Consider the following 25,094-nt stretch of genomic DNA (forward strand, 5'->3'; position numbering starts at 1 on the left):
AGAATGTGTATAGATTATAGACGGTTGAATACCGCGACTCGTAAGGACCATTTTCCACTCCCATTTATGGATCAAATGCTTGAAAGACTATCGGGCCAACAATACTACTGTTTTTTAGACGGCTACTCCGGGTACAACCAAATTGCGGTTGACCCGGTTGATCATGAAAAGACGGCTTTCACGTGTCCGTTTGGAGTGTTCGCATACAGAAAAATGCCTTTTGGGCTTTGCAATGCGCCGGCGACATTCCAACGATGTGTCCAAGCTATTTTTGCCGATCTAATAGAGAAAACAATGGAAGTCTTCATGGATGACTTCTCAGTGTTTGGTGGGACGTTTAGTCTATGCTTGGCAAATTTGAAGACGGTGTTGGAAAGGTGTGTGAAGACTAATTTGGTGCTAAATTGGGAAAAGTGTCACTTTATGGTGACCGAGGGGATTGTGCTAGGCCACAAAGTCTCTAAAAGGGGGCTTGAAGTGGATAGAGCTAAGGTTGATGTAATTGAAAAATTACCCCCTCCGGTCAATGTGAAGGGCATCCGTAGTTTTTTGGGGCACGCGGGGTTCTACCGGCGCTTCATCAAGGACTTCTCAAAGGTGGCTAAACCTTTGAGCAATTTACTCGCCAAAGATCAGGTATTTCTCTTCACCGACGATTGTTTGCAAGCTTTCGAGGTTTTAAAAGAAAAATTGGTTACCGCTCCAATAATAGTCGCTCCCGATTGGAAGGAAAATTTTGAACTAATGTGTGACGCGAGTGACTATGCCGTTGGAGCGGTACTTGGCCAAAGAAAGGACAAAACTTTTCATGCTATACATTATGCGAGTAAGGTTCTTAACGAGGCTCAAATAAATTATGCCACAACGGAAAAAGAACTACTCGCAATAGTGTATGCGCTAGAAAAGTTTAGGTCCTATCTTATAGGGTCTAAAGTCGTGGTATACACCGACCACGCGGCGATTAAATATCTGCTGACCAAGCCGGATTCGAAGCAAAGGCTCATCCGTTGGATCCTCTTGTTACAAGAATTCGATGTCGAAATTAAAGACAAGAAGGGGTCGGAAAACTTGGTAGCGGATCATTTATCCCGCTTGGTGAATGTCGAGGTCACCGCATCTGAAAAGGAAATCCGGGAAGAATTTCCTGATGAAAAATTGTTTAAGGTTCAAGTTAGGCCGTGGTTTGCAGACTTTGCAAACCACAAGGCTAGTGGTTGTGTGCCGGCCGATCTAACTTCGAACCAAAAGAGGAAGTTCCTTTCGGATGCGAAGTATTATGTTTGGGATGACCCATACTTGTTTAAGTTGGGTAGCGATAACCTGTTAAGGAGATGCGTAACTGGTGATGAAGCCCAGAGCATCCTTTGGCATTGTCACAACTCGCCTTATGGCGGACATTATAATGGGGTTAGAACGGCCACAAAAATTCTTCAATCGGGATTTTATTGGCCAACTATTTTCAAAGACGCACATACCCATGCGCAAAGTTGTGACAGTTGCCAAAGAAGTGGTGGGATAGGTAAGAGAGATGAGATGCCTCTCCAAAATATCCAAGAAGTGGAAGTGTTCGATTGTTGGGGCATAGATTTTGTTGGACCTTTCCCACCCTCTTACGGGAATGAGTACATGCTTGTAGCTGTTGATTATGTCTCTAAGTGGGTTGAGGCGATTGCCTCACCTCGGGCGGATGCCAAAACGGTGATAAATTTTTTAAAGAAAAACATCTTTTCCCGATTTGGAACCCCCCGAGTGTTGATAAGTGACGGAGGGTCACACTTTTGCAATGCACCTTTGGAAACAATTCTAAAACATTATGGTGTGTCGCATAGGGTGACAACTCCGTACCACCCTCAGGCTAACGGGCAAGCGGAGGTCTCTAATCGAGAGATTAAGAGAATCCTAGAAAAAACCGTGTCTAATTCTAAAAAAGAGTGGTCCCAAAAATTGGACGAAGCATTATGGGCCTACCGTACGGCCTTTAAAGCTCCAATTGGCCTAACTCCGTTTCAATTGGTATTTGGTAAAACTTGCCATTTGCCGGTTGAATTGGAGCACAAGGCTTTGTGGGCCCTAAAATTTCTAAATTTTGAACCTGAGTTGGCCGGTAACAAAAGGAAAGTACAACTACTTGAGTTGGAGGAGATGCGCAATGCCGCATACCACTCAAGTTGGTTGTACAAGGAAAAAGCAAAGAAGTATCATGACAAGAAGATCCGTACCAAAGAATTTGTGCCCGGACAATTGGTCCTATTGTTCAACTCCCAGTTGAAGTTGTTTCCCGGGAAGTTGAAATCGAAATGGTCCGGGCCATTTCGGGTGAAAGAAGTAAAAGAGTACGGGGCCATTATCATTGAAGACATGGACGAGAAAGACAGTTGGACCGTGAATGGCCAACGATTGAAAGTGTATCTCGGCGGTCATGTGGATCGCGAGAGTTGTGCTCAGCCGCTCGATGCTCCCCTGTGAGCATCGCACCGTCGAGCTTAGCCGACGTTAAACAAGCGCTAGTTGGGAGGCACCCCAACATTGTAAGTATTTATTGTTTTATGTATCATGTTGAATTCTGTTACAGTGTGCGAAACATGGCTGGATGACTTGCAAGTGCTGCATTTTCAAATGCATTTGCTGTCATGCTCGCTTGCAGCTCGCTAGGCGAGGCAGAAGCGAGCATGCTCGCAAGCTGCTCGCTAGGCGATGCAGCAGCGAGCGCTGCAGCACTGTTTTATATTTAAACACTTCAGCAGAGCCATTTTGCCCTACCTTCAAAAATTTGTCTGAACGGCTCTGCTGAGGATTTCGTGCGTGGTTTCTCAAACTCCCTCTGTTGCATCTTTATCACCGACACGTGCTTCTTTCGCCAATTGCAAACTCTCCCCACTTCTCTTTTCCAAATCCGTTTACCAAAGGTTTGCCCCACTTCCTTTTTCTTTTTGTTTACTCTTAAATTCCAAATATGCATAGCAAATAGGATAAATTTGGTATGGGAAACATGGAGGTTGCATGAGATATTGTGGAGTTTGCAATGTTGTACATTTAGGTTTTCTAATTAGGGATTTAATTTTACTTTAGGTTTTCCATGAAATTAGGCATCCCCAATAGCATTGAACAATTCATTATCATGAGAAATCATTGGGTTTTGCTGTGGGAACCTTGTGTGTACGGGTATTGGGAGAAACATCTTTGAAAATGCAGAAAATCCCAAAACCCGTAAGGTTCGCTAGCAGCTCGCTAGGCGACCTGGGGCGAACGTTCGCTGCAACTTCGCTAGGCGAAGCAGCAGCGAACATGACAGTAATTTGAATTTTGTTTTAATGGCTAATCTGTTTGTTGGTGTGTATTGTTTCTTTGTATATTTTGCAGAATGGAGTCTAGATCTGGAGCTGGTAAGAAGAGAAAAGGAGATGCAACTACTTCCAGGACCGTGCCGATTCAATTCGACAACGACAAGTTCGTAGGCCCGAAACAAGCGGCACGTTACATCGCTTTGGAGAAGCGAAAAATCCTTCCTGAGAGGCGTTTTCTGATCAACCCGCAGGGCACTTACCGAACTTTCGCCGGGTTGATAGACGCCAAGAAGTGGGATAGGTTGATAAGTCCCTTGGAGCATTATGACATTGGTACAGTGCGGGAGTTTTATGCTAACGCACTGCCCGACGACGACGAGCCCTTCACTTGGGTTTCTAGAGTTGCCGGGCATACTATTCCTTTTGACCGGGATGCGATCAACAGAATCCTAGGGGAACCGCTCCAGCTGGGAGCTGATCAGAGAGACCAGTACCACACCGACCTCAGACTTCATCGAGACGTCGCTGCCATTACCACCGACCTGCTTTTGGCTGGGAGATCGGTTGAGCCGAACCCATCTGGGGTTCCTGTGAGATATCACCGGGAGGACATGACTCCCATGGCTCAGCTGATTCTACTTCTGGTTTTAACCAACATCCAACCCAAATCACACACCTCTACTGTGCCGATCCCAGTGGCACATTTAGTCCATTCCATCCTGACTAATGTTGAGATTGATGTGGCGAGGATAATCGCCAATGAGCTGAAGACTGTGGTTGAGAGTGGGCTGAAATCGGGGGCTCGTGTGAATTGCCCACTGGCCTTCCCGTGTTTGATTATGAGCTTATGTATTCAGGCTAGGGTGAGACTTCCGTCTCGTGGACAGGTTAGGATCCCGGCTCCAATTGATGATCGGTATGTAGCTAAGTATTGTAGAGCTAAGGCTACCGCTGGCAGTGCGGCCTCGGGAAGTACTCGGGCTGCTGATGGTCCTAGTGCTTCTTCTCCCGGACTTGATCCGTACCTGAGGGTTGTTTGTGACTACAGTTTTGAGTGGATGGCAGCATCCCAAAGAGCTATGATTGACATGCACAACAGTATGCAGAGGTTGGAGCTGCAAGGTAATGACCCCTCCGGTGCTCGAGCATTGTTAGCGCGTGAGCAGTTTATGCTCAACGCTAATTGGCCTGTGGACAGGCCAGTCTATGGTGAGGGGGAGGGAGCTGAAGCTGATGATGAGGATATTGATGATGAGGCTACCGGTTCTGAGGCCGGTAGTGAAGAGGAGTCTTGAGCCCTTTGTGGGTTAAGTTTTTGAGTATTTGTATTTCAGTTTTTATTATGTCATTTTTATTTGTACTTTCGAATTTTGTATTTTGACCATGGGTTGTACTATTGGGGTGTTTTGTCCCCCACGAACAAAATTTTATTTTTCAGTTAATGTTATTTATGTTTGTTGTTAATTTTGTGTGTTTAATAAATTTTTGGTTGAATGAGTGGCAAACCCTTCTAGATTGGTTGCTCCTCAAGAAGTACCCAATGAAGGTGCATCCGAGCTTGGATGGCAATGATAAGAATAACAAGTGAATGAAGCTAAGTTACATGGTTACCGTCGGCTAGAATTTTAGAATGCATTAGGAACTTTACTCTTTTTGGTAAATTGAATATTGTCTTTGTGCAACATAATTGAATGAATGTTTCATCTAGAACCTAAAACCACAAAGTGTGAGGAAACCTCCATTGTTCACTTAAATGCTGGATTCTAATAAGTTTTGTTGATTCATGTGATTCATTATTTGTCTGTTATTATTGTGAAATTGTGGAAGCAATTAGAAATGATCAAGGCACTTGTTTTCTTTCGAGCACAACTACATCCAAAAACAACTTACCTGTGAGCAGAGAGAGTATTTGTTAACCCCTTTGAGCCTAAACAGTTGAATCTCGGCTTGAAATAAAGCGAGATCTCAAAAATCTTTTTTTTACAACCCGGAAAATATTGATTATTGTTCTTTTGCCGTAAAAAGGTAAGAGCATTCACTTAGGGTGTGGAAGAAATAAGTTGGGGAGAACGAAAAAGAAGTGGTAAGCACCACAACTCTTGAAAAAGAAAAGAAAAACCGAGCAAGCATAGAAAAATATATGTATAGAAAATATAGAAAAGAAACATCTGTTTTGTACATTTGATGTGAAAGAAAAGAACAAAAATATAAAGAATGAAAATGAATGCTTGCTTGGAAGAAAAATAGTGAAAAATAAGAGTTGAGTTGTGGAATATGTGTTGTGAAGGTTACAAATAAGAAACAGATGAAACAAGTCGAGTAGTGTGAATAATACTGTGAATGTCTCTTTTGCATCGGCACTTTCGTTTCAATGGCCTTAGAAATGACCCTTGTTGTTAACCTGACCAAGCTTCAACCGAAAAGCCCTTAGTGATCTTTATGCTTCCACAGTACCATTTTTAATTGATTAGACATTGTATGAATCTGTTTGATTTCTTCATTATTTGTTAGAGAGCGAGATTAGTCCCGCGGTTGCAAACGCTCAAAATCTTCATTCCTGATTCGAAGAGGAGAGATAGGATGATTCATTTAGAAGAGTATTGTTGTAGATAGATAAATATTTTGCATTGCTATTTAAGTTTAAGTTCCTAGGTATTATTTTATTCAAACCGTTGGGAACTTGTATATGCGAATTTCGCTTGTGTTTGAGCCGTTTATCCAACTTCGGAAAAACCGTTTCTTTATGCAAATCCTCTTGTCTTTCAAGAGGCATACTTTGCTTGAGGACAAGCAAGAATCTAGTTGGGGAGAGTTGTTAGATGCCCAAAAGTGCTTATTTGAGCTATCATATGTGGGCATCTTTCACTCTTTTGCCTTGCTAAAATTGTCAAAATCACATTTATTTTACATGGAATGCGTACATTGATAAACAAGCTTGGTGCCTTTGATGTGTTTGTTATTGTGCAGGAAAGGCATGAATCAATTGATAATAAAGACACAAGAGAATTGGCAAAGGAACCAAAGCAAAGGAGCATTTCATCTGCCTGCTCGCTAGGCGAGGCTGAGGCGAAGAATGGGTTCGCTAGGCGAGCTCCTGGCGAACAGCTCCAGTAAATTAGCAAATTAATTCGCTAGGCGAGCTCATGGCGAAGTCTGCAGCGAATTCATTCTGTTTTGGTGAAAAAGTGCAGCCAGCACTCACTCGCTAGGCGAGGCTCTAGCGAGTCCCCAGCGAGCATTCCAGTAGCAAAACCTCTCAACCTCGCTGGGGGCGAGCTTGAAGCGTTTCCTTCGCTAGGCGAAGGTATGTTCGCTAGGCGAACATGACAGTTTAGCAGGCCCTGTTTGCTCTGGGCGCAGGGGCTTTTTGTGCCCATTTTAGGACCTCGCTAGGCGAGCTATTATGCTCGCCTAGCGAACATGACAGTTCTGCACTTGTCTATAAGTAGCAGGTGCCACTTTTGGGCACCATACCTCATTTTTACCAACTTTTCCATTTTTTGTACTTTCTCCTAGATATTTTACAGCATTGCTTTGTGGGAGATTTTATGCCCTAATTTCATTTCTCTTCATCTAGCTACCATCTTCCACAAAAAGAAGGTGGATTCCCATCCAACTTCGATTATTCGACTTGGATGTTGATCAACCCTCTTTTCTTACTTGCCGACCAAGCTACCATGAAAGTGAGTAGCTAAGTCTTCCATTTGTCAAGGTTAGATGTAGGTGATCGCTAGCTTTGTGTGTAAATGTAAGGATCCTCATATGTAAACTCTTTAACGGTAAATATATGATGAAAACTTTGTTTCTATTTAAAACTCTTTGTGTTGGTATTTGATCGAGAGATGTTTACCGATTCTTGACCTAGGTTTTCATCCAAACTTGTTTGTTAGCTAGAGATAGTAACGAATGATTTTGTTCACCATAAGGTTGAACCAAAACGTTGTCTTTTTGATAGATTGTGTTCGAGAGAAACAATGGATCAAAATGACAAAACTCACAATGGGTGTTCGAGAGAAACGCATTGAGAGGACTTTGTGAAATTATTTATCATCTAAAGGAGTTTATAAGATTGTTGACCGAGCAAATACATGCAAAGCAAATGTAATCATTGAAACCTAACTTTGACAATATTTCTCATATTAATCAAAACGTAACTTTTACCGCAATTAATTACTTTGTATGCAAGATAACTTGATTAAAACCAAAACCCTAGTGTTACATTAAGTTAAGATTAATTCAACCATTGAACGGCAGTGATATCTTACAATCTCTGTGGATACGATAACAAAACCCGACACTTAAAAACTGTCTCAACAACCACCTACCTGGTCACACTCACATACGAAGCGACTTCAACCCATTTGGTGAAGTAGTCAATTGCTACGAGAATAAACCTGTGCCCATTGGACGCCTTCGGTTCAATCATGCCAATCATGTTGATTCCCCACATAGAGAAAGGCCATGGTGATGAAATCACATTCAAAAGTGTCGGAGGAATATGAATCTTATCCGCGTAAATCTGACACTTGTGGCATTTCTTAACATATTTGCAGCAGTCAGACTCCATTGTCAGCCAATAGTAGCCTGCTCTCAACATCTTTCTAGCCATGGCATGTCCATTGGAATGAGTACCAAATGAACCCTCATGGACCTCAGTCATCAACAGGTTTGCTTCGTGTCTATCCACGCATCTGAGCAGAACCATGTCAAAATTTCTCTTGTAAAGCACTTCACCACTGAGGTAGAAACTGCCTGACAACCTTCTTAAAGTTTTCCTATCTTTCACAGATGCCCCAGGCGGGTAGACCTGGTTCTGGAGGAAATTCTTGATATCAAAATACCAAGGCTTGTCATCATTCACTTCTTTAACTGCAAATACGTGAGCTGGTCTATCCAAGCGCATCACGGTGATATTGGGAACTTTATTCCAATACTTGACCACAATCATGGAAGCGAGCGTAGCAAGCGCATCTGCCATCCGATTATCCTCTCGAGGAATATGATGAAAGTCCACTTCTGTAAAGAACGTTGAAATCCTCCTTGCATAATCTCTATACGGAATGAGACCAGGCTGATTCGTCTCCCATTCACCCTTGATCTGATTGACCACCAAGGCCGAATCACCATACACATCAAGATGATTGATTCTCAAATCAATATATTCTTCCAGTCCCATAATACAAGCCTCATACTCAGCCATGTTATTCGTGCATTTGAAAGTTAGCCTTGCTGTAAAAGGAATATGTGTTCCATGAGGAGTAATGATTACTGCCCCAATTCCATTTCCATACTGATTTACAGCGCCGTCAAACACCATTGTCCATCTGGAACCAGGTTCCGGACCTTCATCAAGTGTAGGCTCATCACAATCTTTCATTTTCAAATACAGAATCTCCTCATCTGGGAAGTCGTACTGAACAGACTGATGATCCTCAATCGGCTGATGTGCTAAATGGTGAGCCAAGATACTACCTTTGATAGCTTTTTAAGCTCGATACTCGATATCATACTCAGATAACAACATCTGCCAACGTGCAATCCTCCCAGTTAAAGCAGGCTTCTCAAAAATATACTTGATTGGATCCATTCTGGATATCAACCAAGTTGTATGATTTATCATGTACTGGCGTAAACGCTTAGCAGCCCAAGCCAAAGCACATCATGTCTTCTCAAGCATAGAGTATCGAGACTCACAATCAGTAAACTTGTTACTGAGGTAGTAGATAGCAGATTCTTTCTTCCCTGATTCGTCTTGTTGACCGAGTACACAACCCATCGAGTCTTCAAGAACGGTCAGATACATGATCAAAGGTCTTCCTTCTACAGGCGGAGACAAGATCGGAGGTTCAGACAGATACTCTTTAATACTGTTGAAAGCTTTCTGGCAATCCTCGGTCCAATCATAAGATTGATCTTTCCGGAGGAGTTTGAATATCGGCGCACATGTGGCAGTCATGTGGGATATAAATCTGGAAATATAATTCAAGCGGCCAAGAAAACCTCGGACTTGCTTCTCAGTTTTGGGTGCAGGCATCTCTTGTATTGCTTTGACCTTTGCAGGATCAACCTCAATACCTCTCTCGCTGACAACAAAACCCGACAACTTGCCAGAACGGACTCCAAATGTACATTTGTTCGGATTCAGACGAAGCCTAAACTTCCTCAAACGCTGAAAAAGCTTCAACAAATGCTCAACATGTTCAACTTCCGTTCGGGACTTAGCAATCATATCATCAACATAGACCTCTATCTCCTTTTGCATCATATCATGAAACAAGGTAGTCATAGCGCGTTGATACGTGGCTCCGACGTTCTTCAAACCGAAGGGCATCACTCGATAACAGAATGTTACCCAAGGTGTGATGAATGTTGTCTTCTCCATATCCTCGGGTGCCATCTTGATTTGATTATACCCGAAAAATCCGTCCATAAAGGAAAAGACTTTGAATTTAGCTGTATTGTCTACCAACATATCAATGTGTGGTAGAGGAAAATCATCTTTCGGACTAGCTTTATTCAAATCTCTGTAATCAACACACATACGGACTTTTCCGTCTTTCTTAGGCATAGGCACAATATTGGCCACCCATAGAGGATACGTAGAAGTCACCAGAAACCCTGCATCAATTTGCTTCTGAACTTCCTCTTTATTCTTCACTGCCATATCTGGATGAGTTCTTCTGAGCTTTTGCTTCACAGGCACGCACTCAGGCTTCAAAGGCAAAAAATGTTGCACAATATCTGTATCTAGACCTGACATGTCTTCATACGACCAAGCGAAGATATCGGAATATTCTCGTAGCAGACTGATCAACCCCTTCTTGACAGACTCTTCAAGAAGTGCCCCAATCTTCACCATACGAACACAATCTTCAGACCCCAAGTTGACTGTTTCCAGATCTTCGAGATGCGGCTGAATGATCTTCTTCTCATGCTCAAGGAGACGGGTAATCTCATCAGGAATCCCTTCAACATCATCTTCCTCTGCTTCGAATACAGGGAATTCAAAATTGGGAGATGGCGTTGGATCATTATGTTCAATGGGTTTTAGAATCAACCTGCATAATGATTTTGGATAATAAAAACTTTAGAATTTAAACAAGCAAGCCATTATGCAGATGAAAAGATTGCTTTTATTCTTGTTTTTAGGGTTTTTTGTGATCACTGATTTCATGCAAAAGCAAAAAGTGAAAACAAATGGAAAAAACAAATGTTTAACATGCATTAATTGAATGAAATATCATTGTATATATGCTGCCAACAATGTCATCACTTCTCCTTTTGGCATGGGAGAAGGGTTTTTGAACAAAGTGAACAAATTACGCTGACTTATGAATGACCGTAGGAACATCCACAGCGACCCAATTATGGCAGATCCCGCCTGGGATAACAAAGTTGCTCAAATCCTCTGCATCCTCTTCCAGAATAGCAGCAGCTTCCTCAGCTTGATCAGCATGGATGAAACCTCCATTCTTGAACAGCCCTTGCGCGTTGAATGCCCCAGAAGAATAGCCAATGCCAGCCCGGAACTTATTATCTTCAAGCTCAATCATCTTCCCCAAACCAGCAACTGCACCACATTTAATGGCCAGTTTCGCATCACGATAGGAAGCAAATGAAGGAGACTTCTTCTCAATCGGCTCAGCTATAAACAAAGCTTGGAAAGGCGTTCCAACTTCATCCTCAGCATCAATATATGAGAAAGAAGACAAGTGGCTAACCAGGAGAGCCTTTTCTCCCCCTACCACAACCAGTTTCTTATTCTTAATGAATTTCAGCTTCTGGTGTAGGGTGGATGTCACGGTGCCAGCCTCGTGAATCCATGGTCTACCAAGGAGACAGCTATAAGATGGGTGGATATCCATAACCTGAAAGGTAACTTGGAAATCACTTGGTCCAATCTTGATTGGGAGATCAACTTCCCCAATCACGATCTTGCGCGACCCATCGAAAGCTTTCACAATAATGCCACTCTGCCTCATGGGAGGCCCTTGATATGACAATCTCGAAAGAATGGTCTTCGGCAATACATTCAGAGATGACCCAGTGTCCACCAGTACGTTGGACATGGCGTCGGTCTTGCAATTCATGGAAATATGTAAAGCCATGTTGTGGTCTCTTCCCTCCTTAGGGAGATCAACGTCACAGAAACTCAAAGTGTTGCAAGCAGTAATGTTTGCAACTATACTGTCAAACTGTTCAATAGTGACGTCATGATCGACATAAGCCACATCCAATACTTTCTGCAGAGCCTCCCTATGGGGTTCTGAATTCAGAAGCAAAGATAGCACGGAGATCTTGGATGGCGTTTGTAGAAGCTGGTCTACAACGTTGTACTCACTCTTCTTGATGAGCCTCAGCATCTCATCACAGTTTTCATTCACAATGCCACTAGGGCCAACAGAAGAAGCAGGAGTCTTTTGTACAGAGGAGGGTTTGGCAACAGGTGCCGGATTCGGAACATTCACTGCAGTCCCAACCGGACGCTCAGCAGAATCAGAAACAACGTGAGGTTTCGGTGATGCAGAAAACACACGACCACTCCGGGTCAACCCGCTCACATCAGCAATATTTACCACAGAAGTCGAAGGCAAAGGCACTTCCTTCCCATCTTCAACAGCAACTGGGTTATATCGGAAGGGAATCGCTTTATCTGAAGCATAAGGCACAGGGCCTGCAGGTGATCAGTCACCATTTATGCTAGACATTCCACTATTTAACCGTAAATAAGTCAGGTGAACTGTGTAAACTGAAGCATTTTTAGTTAGATATAAGCTCAATTCTATAATATTAAGTGTGTTGTTACTTATGAGTTTCTTGAGGATATTTTACACTTTTGGGTATGTTAGCAGGTAAAAAACTAGTTTGGAAGCTCAGGGAATCAAACGTCAGATGCGAAATGGAGCCTGAGCAAGAAAACGGAAGAAAAAATCAAATTTTGGAGAACCTGCTGTCCATACGCGTATGACCTTACATGATACGCGTATGGACCTGCCCAGTACGCGTAGCATACGTATATGACCAGAGGGATGGAAAATCAAGCAAAATAGCAAGCCTCTGGTGATACGCGTATGGGACTGGGCAGTACGCGTACCAGCCTGGGCAATACGCGTACCAGCCTGGGCAATACGCGTATCAGAGGCTGTCTTACGTGCAGTACGCGTTTGAGACTAGGAAGTACGCGTATGAGACTGGGAAATACGCGTATGGAGCACAAAATCAGGAAAAGTCCAACTGTATAGCTATTTAGAAGGCAGAACACGATTTTCCAGGGGTTGGACGATTTTGGAGAGAAAAAAGACGCGTTTTGAGAGCTGGAGACTCTACGGTTATCAGAGGATTCATATGTTCATGAGTTTTCCGACGATTGAAGATTGATTCCTCACGAAATTCTGTAATGACAACAATGTTAATCTTTGTTTTTATTTCGATTATGAGTAGCTAAACCCCCCATTGCTAGGGGGGTGACCCTGATTCTGAATGTGACAGATTTTATGTTTATGAGTGCATTGACTATTTCTTCTTTTCCATTGATTTGTTCTTATTACCGTTCTTTATGCTTTATTCGTCGGACCAACGAATGATGATTAATATGAATACTTTAAGCTGGACAGCGATTATTCATTGATCTGGATAAGAACTTTGGATAGTAAAAATAACCTAGGACTAGGGATTTTCTAACTGACCGGTAATTCTTGATATTTGAATGTTTGAGTATGAACTTAATTATTTATGGACATAGTAATTAGGTTACATAATCAAAGGTCTTTTCACTAAGGAATTAGGAATAGACACCCTTGAGGACCGGAATTAATTGGACTAGAATATCGTCTCAACTTTCATAAATTATATCTGTTACAGGAAGTTTCATTCACCGAACCCTAGCAATCTTCTCTCATTTGTATCTCGTTCAACCTTTTTACTTGTTTTATTTATTTGCAATTGGTAATATATTTACTCACAACACAAAAACTAAAGGCTTTTGTCTAATTGAAACAATCTATAAACTTTGTATCGTCAAGCAGTCCTTGAGATCGACAAACGGGGAATTTCCCTTTTATTACTACAGTGAGAAAAATAGTACACTTGCTATTTTCCCATCAAGTTTTTGGCGCCGTTGCCGGGGACTGCCAAAGATAATAGAGTTTATTAATTTATTTTCAATTAAAATTATGTTGCTCTGCATCCAAAATTTTATTTACTGTTAATTTTATTTTTTTTATTATTATTATAACTAATTTCTGTCTAATCTGTGTATGCGAGGTAAGGCCTCAGCTGATTTTCATTTTGACACAGAACCAGAGAGAACATTGCGCGCAGAGCTCAGAGAAGCTAGAAGAAAGAAACTGGCAAACTCTGACACCGAAGAACCGGTCACACCTGGCACACCAGTCTCTGTTCATTCCGAAAAATCTGAGTCAGACACAGATTCACATCCAGACACTGTAAACATGGCTGCAGACCCACCCCCAGCGGAAAGACTTTTAGGTGACTATGGCAGACAGAATAACCCAGCAGTTCGGTTGACCATTGTTAACCAATCTGTTAATGTTGCTCACTTCCAGTTACACCCCTCAACTATCCGCCAGTTAGAAAGCAAACCGTTTGCAGGAAAGATAAATGAGGATGCAAACAAGCATCTGCAGAGGTTTCTGACTATGACTACATCATTAAAAATTGATGGGCATTCTGAAGAGGCAAAGAGATTGGTCATGTTCCCATTCACGTTATTTGAGGACGCTGAGGAATGGTTCTATTCCCTACCCGCAGGAAGCATTACTACTTGGCAACAAATGGAAACAGCATTCTTGAACGAGTATTTTCCTGCTTCTGTGTATATCCGTAAGAGGTATGACATTGTGAATTTTAAACAGAAAGACGGAGAGACACTTGGAGATGCATACAAAAGATTCAAGAGATGTTTAGTTGCATGTCCTACACATAATCTGGATGAAACTGAACAAATGCAGAATTTTGTAAATGGGCTGAAGATGAGAACTAAGAAACTCATTGATACAGCTGCTGGTGGCTCATCTAATTTTTCAACAGTAACCGGTATCAAAAAGATCATCGAAGCTATTGCAGCGAATAAGCATTTGGAATTATATGACCGTACTGTGAATCAGCCGGAGGGAAAAATTGACTTGAAATTAGCAAATCAGGTAGTGAAAATGGAAGACCAGATTGCTGCTGAGGTTGAAAGAAGATTGAAAGCTATGAATTTAGGTACCCAGACTGTTGCTCAAGTTCAACCGGTTCCGACCATGATTTGTGAGATTTGTAGTGGACCACACTTTGCCATGCATTGTGTTGCAACCGCAGAACAAGTGCAAGCTATAAATTACCTGAGGCAGAATAATCCCTACTCAAATACATATAATCCGGGGTGGAAAAATCATCCTAATTTCTCTTGGAAAGATCAGCAAGGTAATATTCAGAAGCAAGGACCTCTACAACAACAACCACCTTACCAACCACAATATCAGCCGTAACAACAACATTATCATCAACAAGTACCTAAGAAAGCGGATTGGGAGATTGCTATAGAGAAGATGGTAACTCAGAGTATGCAATTTCAGGAAGAAACCAGGAATAATCAGAAGAGCACCAATGCATCCATTAAAAATCTGGAGATTCAATTGGGTCAGATAGCACAACAGATAACAAATTCCCAAATACCAGGCGCATTACCTAGTACAACAGTGACAAATCCGAGGGAGCACAATAATGTGAGTGCGGTAACAACAAGAAGCGGAAAATCTGTTGAAGATCTTAAGAAGAAGGATGAAGAAGAAGATAAATTGCTTGAAGTGGACCTGGAAATCTTAGAAAACAAGACACCACCTGAGGAAGAAAGTGTGACACTGCCGGTGGTACAAGAAAAGCTACCTGAACCAAAACCCATCATTAAGCTTCCATTCCCACAAAGAAACAAAAAGAAGAAGCAAGATGAGAAAATTTTTCAGAAATTCATGGAGTTGTTCAAGAAATTAGAAATCAATATTCCATTCTCTGAGGCACTCGAGCAGATGCCTATCTATGCGAAATTCATGAAAGACATCATCTCCAAGAAGCGCACCACTGACACTGACCCTGTTATACTAACTGAAACTTGTAGTGCTATTTTGCAGGGTATGAAGATTCCAGTAAAGAAGCCAGATAGAGGTTCTGTGACCATCCCGTGTACCATTGGAGACAGGTCTTTTAAAAGGGCACTGATTGATTTAGGGGCTAGTGTTAGCCTTATGCCTTTGTCTATTTACAGGAAGCTAGGAATTGGAAATGTTCAAGATACCAAAATGACACTTCAATTTGCTGACCACTCAGTGAAGAGACCTTTTGGGGTAGTTGAGGATGTTCTGGTCAAAGTTGATAAATTTGTTTTTCCTGTTGATTTTGTAATTTTGGAAATGCCAGAAGATGAAGAGATACCTCTGATTCTGGGCAGACCTTTCTTAGAAACAGGTAGATGCATGATAGACATTGAGGGAGGTACCTTGACCCTAAAGGTATATGATGAAGAGCTCAGAATTGATGTCCGAGATACTATGAAACATAAAGAGGATATGTGTACAAACCACTCTGTGGAAGTAATTGATCAAATGGTAACTAGCACAATGCAAAGAAAGTTTCCTGAATTACCATTGGAAAGAGTTCTTAGTCTGTCGGTCAGAGAGATTGAAGAGAATGATGATGAAAAAGAAAAAGAAGTGCTTGCCATGCTGGGTACACAACCTCTTTGGATGAAATCCAAACCACGCCGGTGGGAGGATCTGAGATCTTCACCAGAATTAGAAAATGAAAAGGTAAGTAAACCATGTATAAATTTTGAATTAAAACAATTACCTGTAAACCTTAAATATGTCTTTCTAGGATCTGGAATAAATTATCCTGCTATTATCAGTTCTGAGCTAAATGCCATAGATGAGGAAAAGTTGATACAGGTACTAAAGAAACATAAAAGTGCTATTGGGTGGACTATTGAGGATTTAAAAGGTATTAGCCCCACAGTATGCATGCATAAGATACTGATGGAGGATAATTAGAAACCAGTAGTACAACCACAAAGGAGGTTAAACCCAGCAATGAAAGAAGTGGTAAGGAAAGAGGTTGTAAAGTTGTTAGATTCGGGAATGATTTACCCCATTTCTGACAGCTCGTGGGTGAGTCCAGTGCATGTGGTACCAAAGAAAGGAGGAACCACAATAATCTTAAATGAAAAGAATGAACTGATCCCAACTCGCACAGTGACAGGGTGGCGAGTATGCATCGATTACAGAAGACTGAACATTGCAACAAGAAAGGATCATTTTCCTCTCCCTTTTATTGATCAAATGTTAGAAAGACTTGCAGGTCATGAGTATTATTGCTTTCTGGATGGATATTCGGGATACAATCAAATTGCTGTAGCCCCGGAAGATCAGGAAAAAACTGCATTTACATGTCCTTATGGTATTTTCGCTTACAGACGGATGCCATTTGGGCTATGCAATTCCCCAGCTACTTTGCAGAGGTTTATGGCATCTATATTTTCCGACATGCTTGAAAAGTATATGGAGGTGTTTATGGATGATTTCTCTGTGTTTGGTTCTTCTTTTGATAATTGTTTAGCTAACTTGTCTCTTGTTTTGCAAAGATGTCAGGAAACTAACCTTATTCTCAATTGGGAGAAATGTCATTTCATGGTGCAGGAAGGAATTGTGCTAGGACACAAAATTTCCCACAAAGGAATTGAAGTGGACAAAGCCAAAGTGGAGGTGATAGCTAGCCTCCCACCTCCGGTGAATGAAAAAGGGATAAGGAGTTTTTTGGGCCATGCAGGTTTTTATCGCAGGTTTATCAGAGACTTCTCAAGAGTTGCCAAACCATTGACTGATTTGCTAGTTAAGGACAAGCAATTTAATTTTGATAAAAACTGCATGGTAGCTTTCGAAACGTTAAAGAGTAAGTTGAGCAGTGCGCCTGTTGTAATCGCCCCCGATTGGTCCTTGCCTTTCGAAATAATGTGTGATGCAAGTGACCTTGCTGTGGGGGCTGTCCTAGGACAGAGAAAGGACAAATTATTGCATGTGATTTATTATGCTAGTCATGTCCTTAACCCGGCCCAAATGAATTATGCAACTACCGAAAAGGAGTTGTTGGCCGTGGTTTATGCTTTTGACAAATTTAGATCATATTTGCTTGGTTCAAAAGTCATTGTGTATACTGATCATGCTGCTTTAAAGTATTTGTTTGCTAAACAGGAATCAAAGCCGAGACTTTTGAGATGGATCCTCCTTCTTCAGGAGTTTGATTTGGAAATCAAAGACAAAAAGGGGTGCGAGAACACGGTTGCGGACCACTTATCTCGCATGTCCCCAATCAAAGAAACTGAGGAAGAACATCCTATTCAGGACACATTCGCTGATGAGCAAATACTTGCTGTTCAGGAGATACCATGGTTTGCTGACTATGCGAACTATGTGGTAGGTGGGGTTATACGATAACACGAAATTATATCATATTTTAGGACTTAATTCAATTAAATTTTATTATTATTTATTTCAGTTCACTTCATTTTATTAGATATTACGCGGTATTTTCTTCCTATTTGTCTCAGGTGGCTTATTTTGAAGCACAAGTAAAAATGGAAGAAAAGGAGGTGCAAAAAGGAAAGAAAATGAACCAAATGTCAAAGCCCAGCCCAAAACACAAAAGCGCAGGTGTCGTGCATGTGACGGACGTCACAGAGGGCGTGACGAGCGTCACGCCTTGCACACTCCTGTGACGGACGTCACACATGGTGTGACGAACGTCACACCATTCCCCTACATTTTTGGCGCAAGCAACGCCTCAGAGACGTTGAGGAGACGTTGAGGAGTGTTGAGCCCTATATCCACGCCATGCATTTATGCACGTTGAAGACCTTTTTGGCAGCGGAAGCGGTTACTCAAGCATATATAAATAGCCACTTGCAAAACCAAAAGGGGTTCCGAAGCTTTTCCACATTTTTTCCTTTGCCGTTTTCGCTTTTGCATATTTTCTTTTCCAGCAACTTAACATTATTGTTTCTTTATTATTTTTACGAGTTCTACATTATCTCTCTTGCAATTTATATTTTCCTTTTTCCTTTTTAGCATTTAGTTAATTCTTTTCGTACAATAGTTTCTACACCGGAAACTATTGTGCACCTTTTTACCGGATCTAACCTTACGTTAGAATCTAGTTTTATTTCCTTCGTTTTAATTTGTTGTTTAATTGAAGAATCCAAGAACAAATCCTACCGGCTTGTGGTGGAGTGTTCAAGACTATTGTTTACCTCATTCAGGTTCTTTAATTATTATTTAATGCTTTGTTTTATTATTTATTTATATTATCTGCCTGGGATGAGTCTGTTTATGCATGATAAGTATTTTAGTTTGTTTAGCATGTCTGGCTAATTCGCTTAGATATCGGTATGTAAAGTAAGCGGAATAAGGAATCAAAACTAAGTCGGTTAAATTAAGTTTAGAATTAAAATCACTCTTTTTACGGTCTCAATTTACAGGTTTAATAACAAAGGTTTTTACGAAAGTAAAAGACATAAAGAAGTTAAAATCAATAGAGCGAGAGTTTGAGGTTTTAACTGGACAGTGTAAATTAGACATTAATTCTAGATCAGGGCGAGAGCAAGTTTTAGAGTTAATTAAATTCCGATCTTTTCCAAAAAGTATTTTTGAAGATTGAATGTGAGGACGAGAGTTAAGCATTCGAATTTAATTATATAACCTAAGTCAACAGAGCGAGAGTTTGAGATAAGGGTGTTTAAACGGTCAGTGTTTTCTTGAAAAGAGTTTCTATGGACTGTATTGCTTTCAAAAAATGGTTTTTGACTTAATTATAAGTGACAGCTACATTAACATAAAATCATGGTTTATTCAACAGAGCGAGAGTTTGAGATAAAACTTTTAATCAATAAAGTCAACTGAAAAGATTTATTTTAAAACCAAGAGACCGACAAAGGATTGATTCCCTAATTACGACGAACTACATACCGATATCTGCTTTATTAATATTTAGTCTAGATCTTAGTTTAGTTTTTAGCTTTCCCCCAAACAATCAAAGTATTACCTGCCTTAGCTTTACGAAGTAATCTTAGAAAACGGTATATCGATTCATAAGTCCCTGTGGGATCGATATCTTTTAAAACTACGCGATAGAACTGTGCACTTGCAGTTTGTACCCCAAATTCGACTCATAAAGTCGCGATCAAGTTTTTGGCGCCGTTGCCGGGGACTTTTATTTAATCGATATCGTAACTCTTCCGTTACGCTGTAGAGACTAAGGTTTCTTTTTCTTCTATTCTTTCTTTCGTTGATTTGTATGCCATGCACTCGCTCTCAAGGCGAACCGCTCTATTTACGAATCAACGATATCGAACTATATCTCCGAGTCCTACGACGAATTCGGGAATATCGTGCTGCAAACAATCTCCCTCCTATAGAACTTCCTGATTTCAAAAACCTTTTTCCTTCGATAACCGAGATGGCAGAACCAGCTCGTGCTCTTAGAGATTACGCCGCTCCATCGCAAGATGAGCCGCATTCAAGTATTGCTCCACCCGCAATCAAAGCAAACAACTTCGAACTTAAACCTTCGCTGTTGCAGGCTGTGCAACAGAACCAATTCTCTGGAAATCCTACCGAGGATCCAAACCTTCATTTATCCGTATTTGTCCAATACGCTGATACTGTTAAAGCTAATGGTGTCACTTCAGAGGCAATTCGACTTCGTCTTTTTCCTTTCTCATTAAGAGATAGCGCTAGAAGATGGCTTCAATCTCTTCCTTCCAACTCAGTCACCACATGGAACGAGTTGAAGAAAGTTTTTCTTGCCCGATACTTTCCGCCAAGCAAAACAGCTATGTTAAGAGCCCAGATAAACGGATTTAAACAGAAAGACAACGAGTCTCTTTTCGAAGCATGGGAAAGATACAAAGACATGATGAGACTTTGCCCACACCATGGTTTGGAAGACTGGTTAGTAATTCACACATTTTATAATGGTCTCTTGTACAACACAAGGTTAACAATAGACACCGCTGCAGGTGGTGCACTAATGAACAAACCTTATGCTGATGCTTACCAGCTTATCGAAAGCATGGCCCAAAACCACTATCAGTGGGGAACCGAACGAACAATGGTGGAAAAACCTCAAACGAAAACTGGCATGTACGAGATAAGTAACCTTGATCACGTTAATGCAAAAGTGGATGCTTTGGTCCAGAAAATTGAAAGTTTAAATGTATCACCTCCAGCCGCCGTGGTTGCTATAACTCAGAATTGCGAGGTCTGTGGAATCCAAGGTCACACTCCTACAGATTGTCAACTCTTGACAGGAATCCGAGCAGAGCAAGTAAACTATGCTCAAGGAAGCCCCTACTCGAATACCTATAACTCAAATTGGAAGAACCACCCAAACTTTTCATATAAGAGTAATAATGCTTTGTACGCACCTGGACAGTCTCAAAATCAAACCCCAGCTATACCTCCGGGATATCAGAAACCGAACCCATCCATGCCTAACAATAACACCCCTAGGAAATCTAACTTGGAAATCATGATGGAAAACTTTATAGCTTCCCAACAACAAACCAATAAAGATTTTTTAAACCAGAATGTACACACTGGCGAACAACTTAAACAACTAGCAAGCAAAGTAGATGCCTTGGCTACCCATAACAAAATGCTGGAAACACAAATATCACAAGTAGCCCAACAACAAGCACCTACTGCTGCCCCAACTGGTACATTCCCTGGACAGCCCCAACCTAACCCGAGAAGCCACGCTCATGCAATTATATTAAGAAGTGGAACGGAAGTGGAAGGACCGTCTGATCCAAGGATAGAAAACCAAAACCCTAAGAAATCAACTGAGGAAAGTGAACCTAAGGAAAAGGAAGAGAGTAATAAGGAAACCCTAGAAAAGAAGGAACCTTATGTACCTTCACCACCTTACAAACCACCTATCCCTTACCCTCAAAGGCTTGTTAAAACCAAAGATGCGGGCCAATTTAGAAAATTTGTTGATCTCCTTAAACAATTAAACGTTACAATTCCGTTCACCGAAGCTATTACGCAGATGCCCTCCTATGCTAAATTCTTAAAAGAAATTCTTTCTAATAAGAGGAAACTTGAAGATAGCGAAACCGTTACACTCCCTGCCGAATGTAGCGCTATAATCCAAAACATGCCTCCTAAACTCAAGGATCCAGGTAGTTTCTCTATACCCTGTCACATAGGAAAATTTGTCATCGACAAAGCCTTATGCGATTTAGGAGCCGGAATTAGCGTTATGCCTTTATCCATATGTAAGAAATTGGAAATGGGAGAATTAAGACCAACCAAAATATCTGTGCAACTAGCAGATCGTTCCATAAAATATCCTGTAGGAATTCTTGAAAACGTTCCCGTACGCATAGGTCAATTCTACATTCCAACTGATTTTACAATTATGGACATTAGAGAAGATGATATTACACCCATTATACTGGGAAGACCGTTTTTAGCAACTGCCGGTGCAATCATAGACGTAAAACGAGGACGACTCACCTTCGAAGTAGGTGAAGAGAAAATTGAGTTCATTCTTTCCCAATTCTTGAAAGCACCTGCAATAGAAGATACATGTTACTTCATGGATATCATCGATGAATGCATAAAAGAAGCAGAGTTAGGAGAAGACAAATCATCAGACTATCTTTTAAAAGACAAATCTAACCAATGTTTAGCAATAACACCGGACCCCACGCAATGTCTAAACAAACCAACCCTTGACCTGAAAACACTTCCCAAAAATCTGAGATATGAATTCCTAGATTTAGAACTCGAACGACCCGTGATAGTTAATGCAGACCTAGGAAGACTCGAAACAGAAAAACTCCTACATATCTTAAGAAAGTATCCAACCGCACTAGGTTACCACATCACCGATCTTAAAGGAATAAGTCCTTCTATTTGTATGCACCGCATCATGTTAGAAGAAGACTGTAAAACCTCTAGGGAACACCAGAGGAGACTAAATCCGATCCTGAGTGAGGTAGTAAAGAAGGAAATAACCAAGTTATTAGAAGCAGGTATTATATATCCTATATCTGATAGCAAATGGGTTAGTCCTGTACACGTAGTACCAAAGAAAGGAGGCATAACCGTTATTGAAAACGAAAAAGGGGAAACTATAACTAAACGAATCGAATCGGGATGGAGAATGTGCATTGACTATAGGAAACTAAACAAAGCAACCCGAAAAGATCATTTCCCTTTACCATTCATTGACCAGATGTTAGAACGATTAGCAAAACATTCACATTTCTGTTATCTAGACGGTTATTCAGGCTTCTTCCAAATACCAATTCACCCTAATGACCAAGAAAAGACAACGTTCACGTGCCCTTTTGGTACCTTCGCTTATAGACGAATGCCGTTTGGCCTGTGTAATGCTCCTGCAACCTTTCAAAGATGCATGATGGCAATTTTCGCCGACTTTCTCGAAAACATCATGGAAGTATTTATGGATGACTTTTCCGTATACGGACAAAGTTTTGAAGAATGCCTTGAAAACCTAGAAAGAGTTCTTGAGCGATGTGTGAAAGTAAACTTAGTACTTAACTGGGAGAAGTGCCATTTTATGGTACAAGAAGGAATTTTTTTAGGACACATCATCTCGAACAGAGGAATTGAACTAGACAAAGCCAAAATAGAGGTAATCGAAAACCTTCAACCCCCGAAAACTGTGAGAGAAGTACGAAGCTTCTTAGGACACGGCGGTTTTTACCGACGATTCATCAAAGACTTCTCTAAGATAACTAAACCTTTAACCGGACTATTGATGAAAGATGCTGATTTCATATTCGACGATAACTGTTTAAAAGCATTTCAAGCGCTTAAGCAAGCATTGATCTCCGCACCCATAATGCAGACACCCGACTGGAATGAACCATTCGAAATAATGTGTGATGCCAGCGATTATGCTGTAGGTGCTGTCTTAGGACACGCCGATTTTTACCGACGATTCATCAAAGACTTCTCTAAGATAACTAAACCTTTAACCGGACTATTGATGAAAGATGCTGATTTCATATTCGACGATAACTGTTTAAAAGCATTTCAAGCGCTTAAGCAAGCATTGATCTCCGCACCCATAATGCAAACACCCGACTGGAATGAACCATTCGAAATAATGTGTGATGCCAGCGATTATGCTGTAGGTGCTGTTTTAGGACAACGAAAGGATAAAAAGCTTCACGTTATATATTACGCAAGCAGAACCCTGGATGAAGCGCAAATGAATTACGCCACTACCGAGAAAGAACTCCTAGCAGTTGTATTTGCGCTAGATAAATTTCGTTCTTACTTGGTCGGAGCCAAAATAATAGTTTACACTGACCACGCTGCTATCAAGTACCTTTTAACAAAAAAGGATGCTAAACCTAGACTCCTAAGATGGATCTTGTTGCTACAAGAGTTCGATTTAGAAATCAAAGACAAGAAAGGAACTGAAAACGTAGTAGCAGACCACCTCTCTAGACTTGAGAACCTTGAACCGGAAAGAACCTCAATTAACGATGATTTCTCGTACGATAAACTTATAGCTACTTTGGGAGAGAACAACTCCGACACGCAAGCAGAAACCACCTTAGCTATATCTGTCACACCATGGTACGCTGATCTCGTCAATTATTTAGCTGCCGGAATAATTCCGCCCACTTTATCCTACCAGCAGAAGAAACGATTCTTCTACGATATAAAACACTATTACTGGGACGATCCCTTACTTTTCAAAAGGGGCCCCGATGGTATTTTCCGTCGATGTATACCCGAAGAAGAGGTAGAAAATATAATCCAACACTGCCACTCCGCTCCTTATGGTGGACACACAAGTACATCCAAGACCTGCTCTAAAATCCTACAAGCCGGCTTTTATTGGCCAACTATATGGAAGGACGTACATGCGGCTATTAAGGAATGTGACAGATGTCAACGCACCGGAAACATATCTAGACGTGACGAGATGCCACAAAAAGGTATTTTGGAAGTAGAGATCTTCGACGTGTGGGGAATAGACTTCATGGGACCTTTTCCATCCTCTTTCGGTAACAAATACATACTCGTGGCAGTTGACTACGTATCAAAATGGATCGAAGCTATAGCTTCTCCAACAAATGACACCCGAGTAGTAACTAGACTCTTTAAGAATATAATATTTCCGAGATTTGGCATCCCAAGAATAGTAGTCAGTGATGGTGGATCGCACTTTATATCCAAGGTACTCGAAAAATTATTATTTAAATATGGCGTGAGACATAGGATAGCGACACCTTACCACCCTCAGACCAGTGGACAAGTGGAAGTATCTAACAGAGAAATCAAGCAAATACTAGAAAAAACAGTCGCCACTTCCAGGAAAGATTGGTCATTGAAATTACCAGAAGCTTTGTGGGCATACCGAACTGCTTATAAAACCCCCATAGGGACGACCCCATTTAAGCTCATATATGGAAAATCCTGCCATCTCCCGGTAGAATTAGAACATAAAGCCTATTGGGCTATTAGAAATCTGAATCTAAACTATAAAGCCGCCGGTGAAAAGAGAATCCTTGACATAAACGAATTAGAGGAACTCAGAAGAGACGCCTATGAAAATGCCAGAATCTACAAAGAAAGAACAAAACAATGGCATGACAAGCGTATATCAAGGAAAATCTTCAAGCAAGGCGACACAGTCCTTTTATTTAACTCTAGACTAAAGTTATTCCCGGGAAAACTACGATCCAGATGGCCAGGACCTTTTCATATC

At 41.1% G+C, this 25,094-nt stretch overlaps 1 protein-coding gene and 1 pseudogene across 1 annotated transcript; one reads left to right on the forward strand and one right to left on the reverse strand.

Moving 5' to 3' along the window:
* Window positions 1-990: 990 nt before the first annotated feature.
* LOC127135628 (uncharacterized) lies at window positions 991-23,729 on the forward strand (the record flags this gene model as incomplete). Its single annotated transcript, XM_051062290.1, has 5 exons — window positions 991-1,342; window positions 1,466-2,229; window positions 16,646-17,369; window positions 22,621-23,274; window positions 23,506-23,729. Coding segments are annotated over 5 exons (2,718 nt in total), but the record flags the coding sequence as incomplete, so codon positions are not given.
* LOC127077264 (uncharacterized) lies at window positions 20,173-20,272 on the reverse strand (annotated as a pseudogene).
* Window positions 23,730-25,094: the final 1,365 nt, after the last annotated feature.

This window comes from Lathyrus oleraceus, chromosome 4 (assembly GCF_024323335.1).
Source record: "Lathyrus oleraceus cultivar Zhongwan6 chromosome 4, CAAS_Psat_ZW6_1.0, whole genome shotgun sequence".
Classification (NCBI taxonomy): Eukaryota; Viridiplantae; Streptophyta; class Magnoliopsida; order Fabales; family Fabaceae; genus Lathyrus; species Lathyrus oleraceus.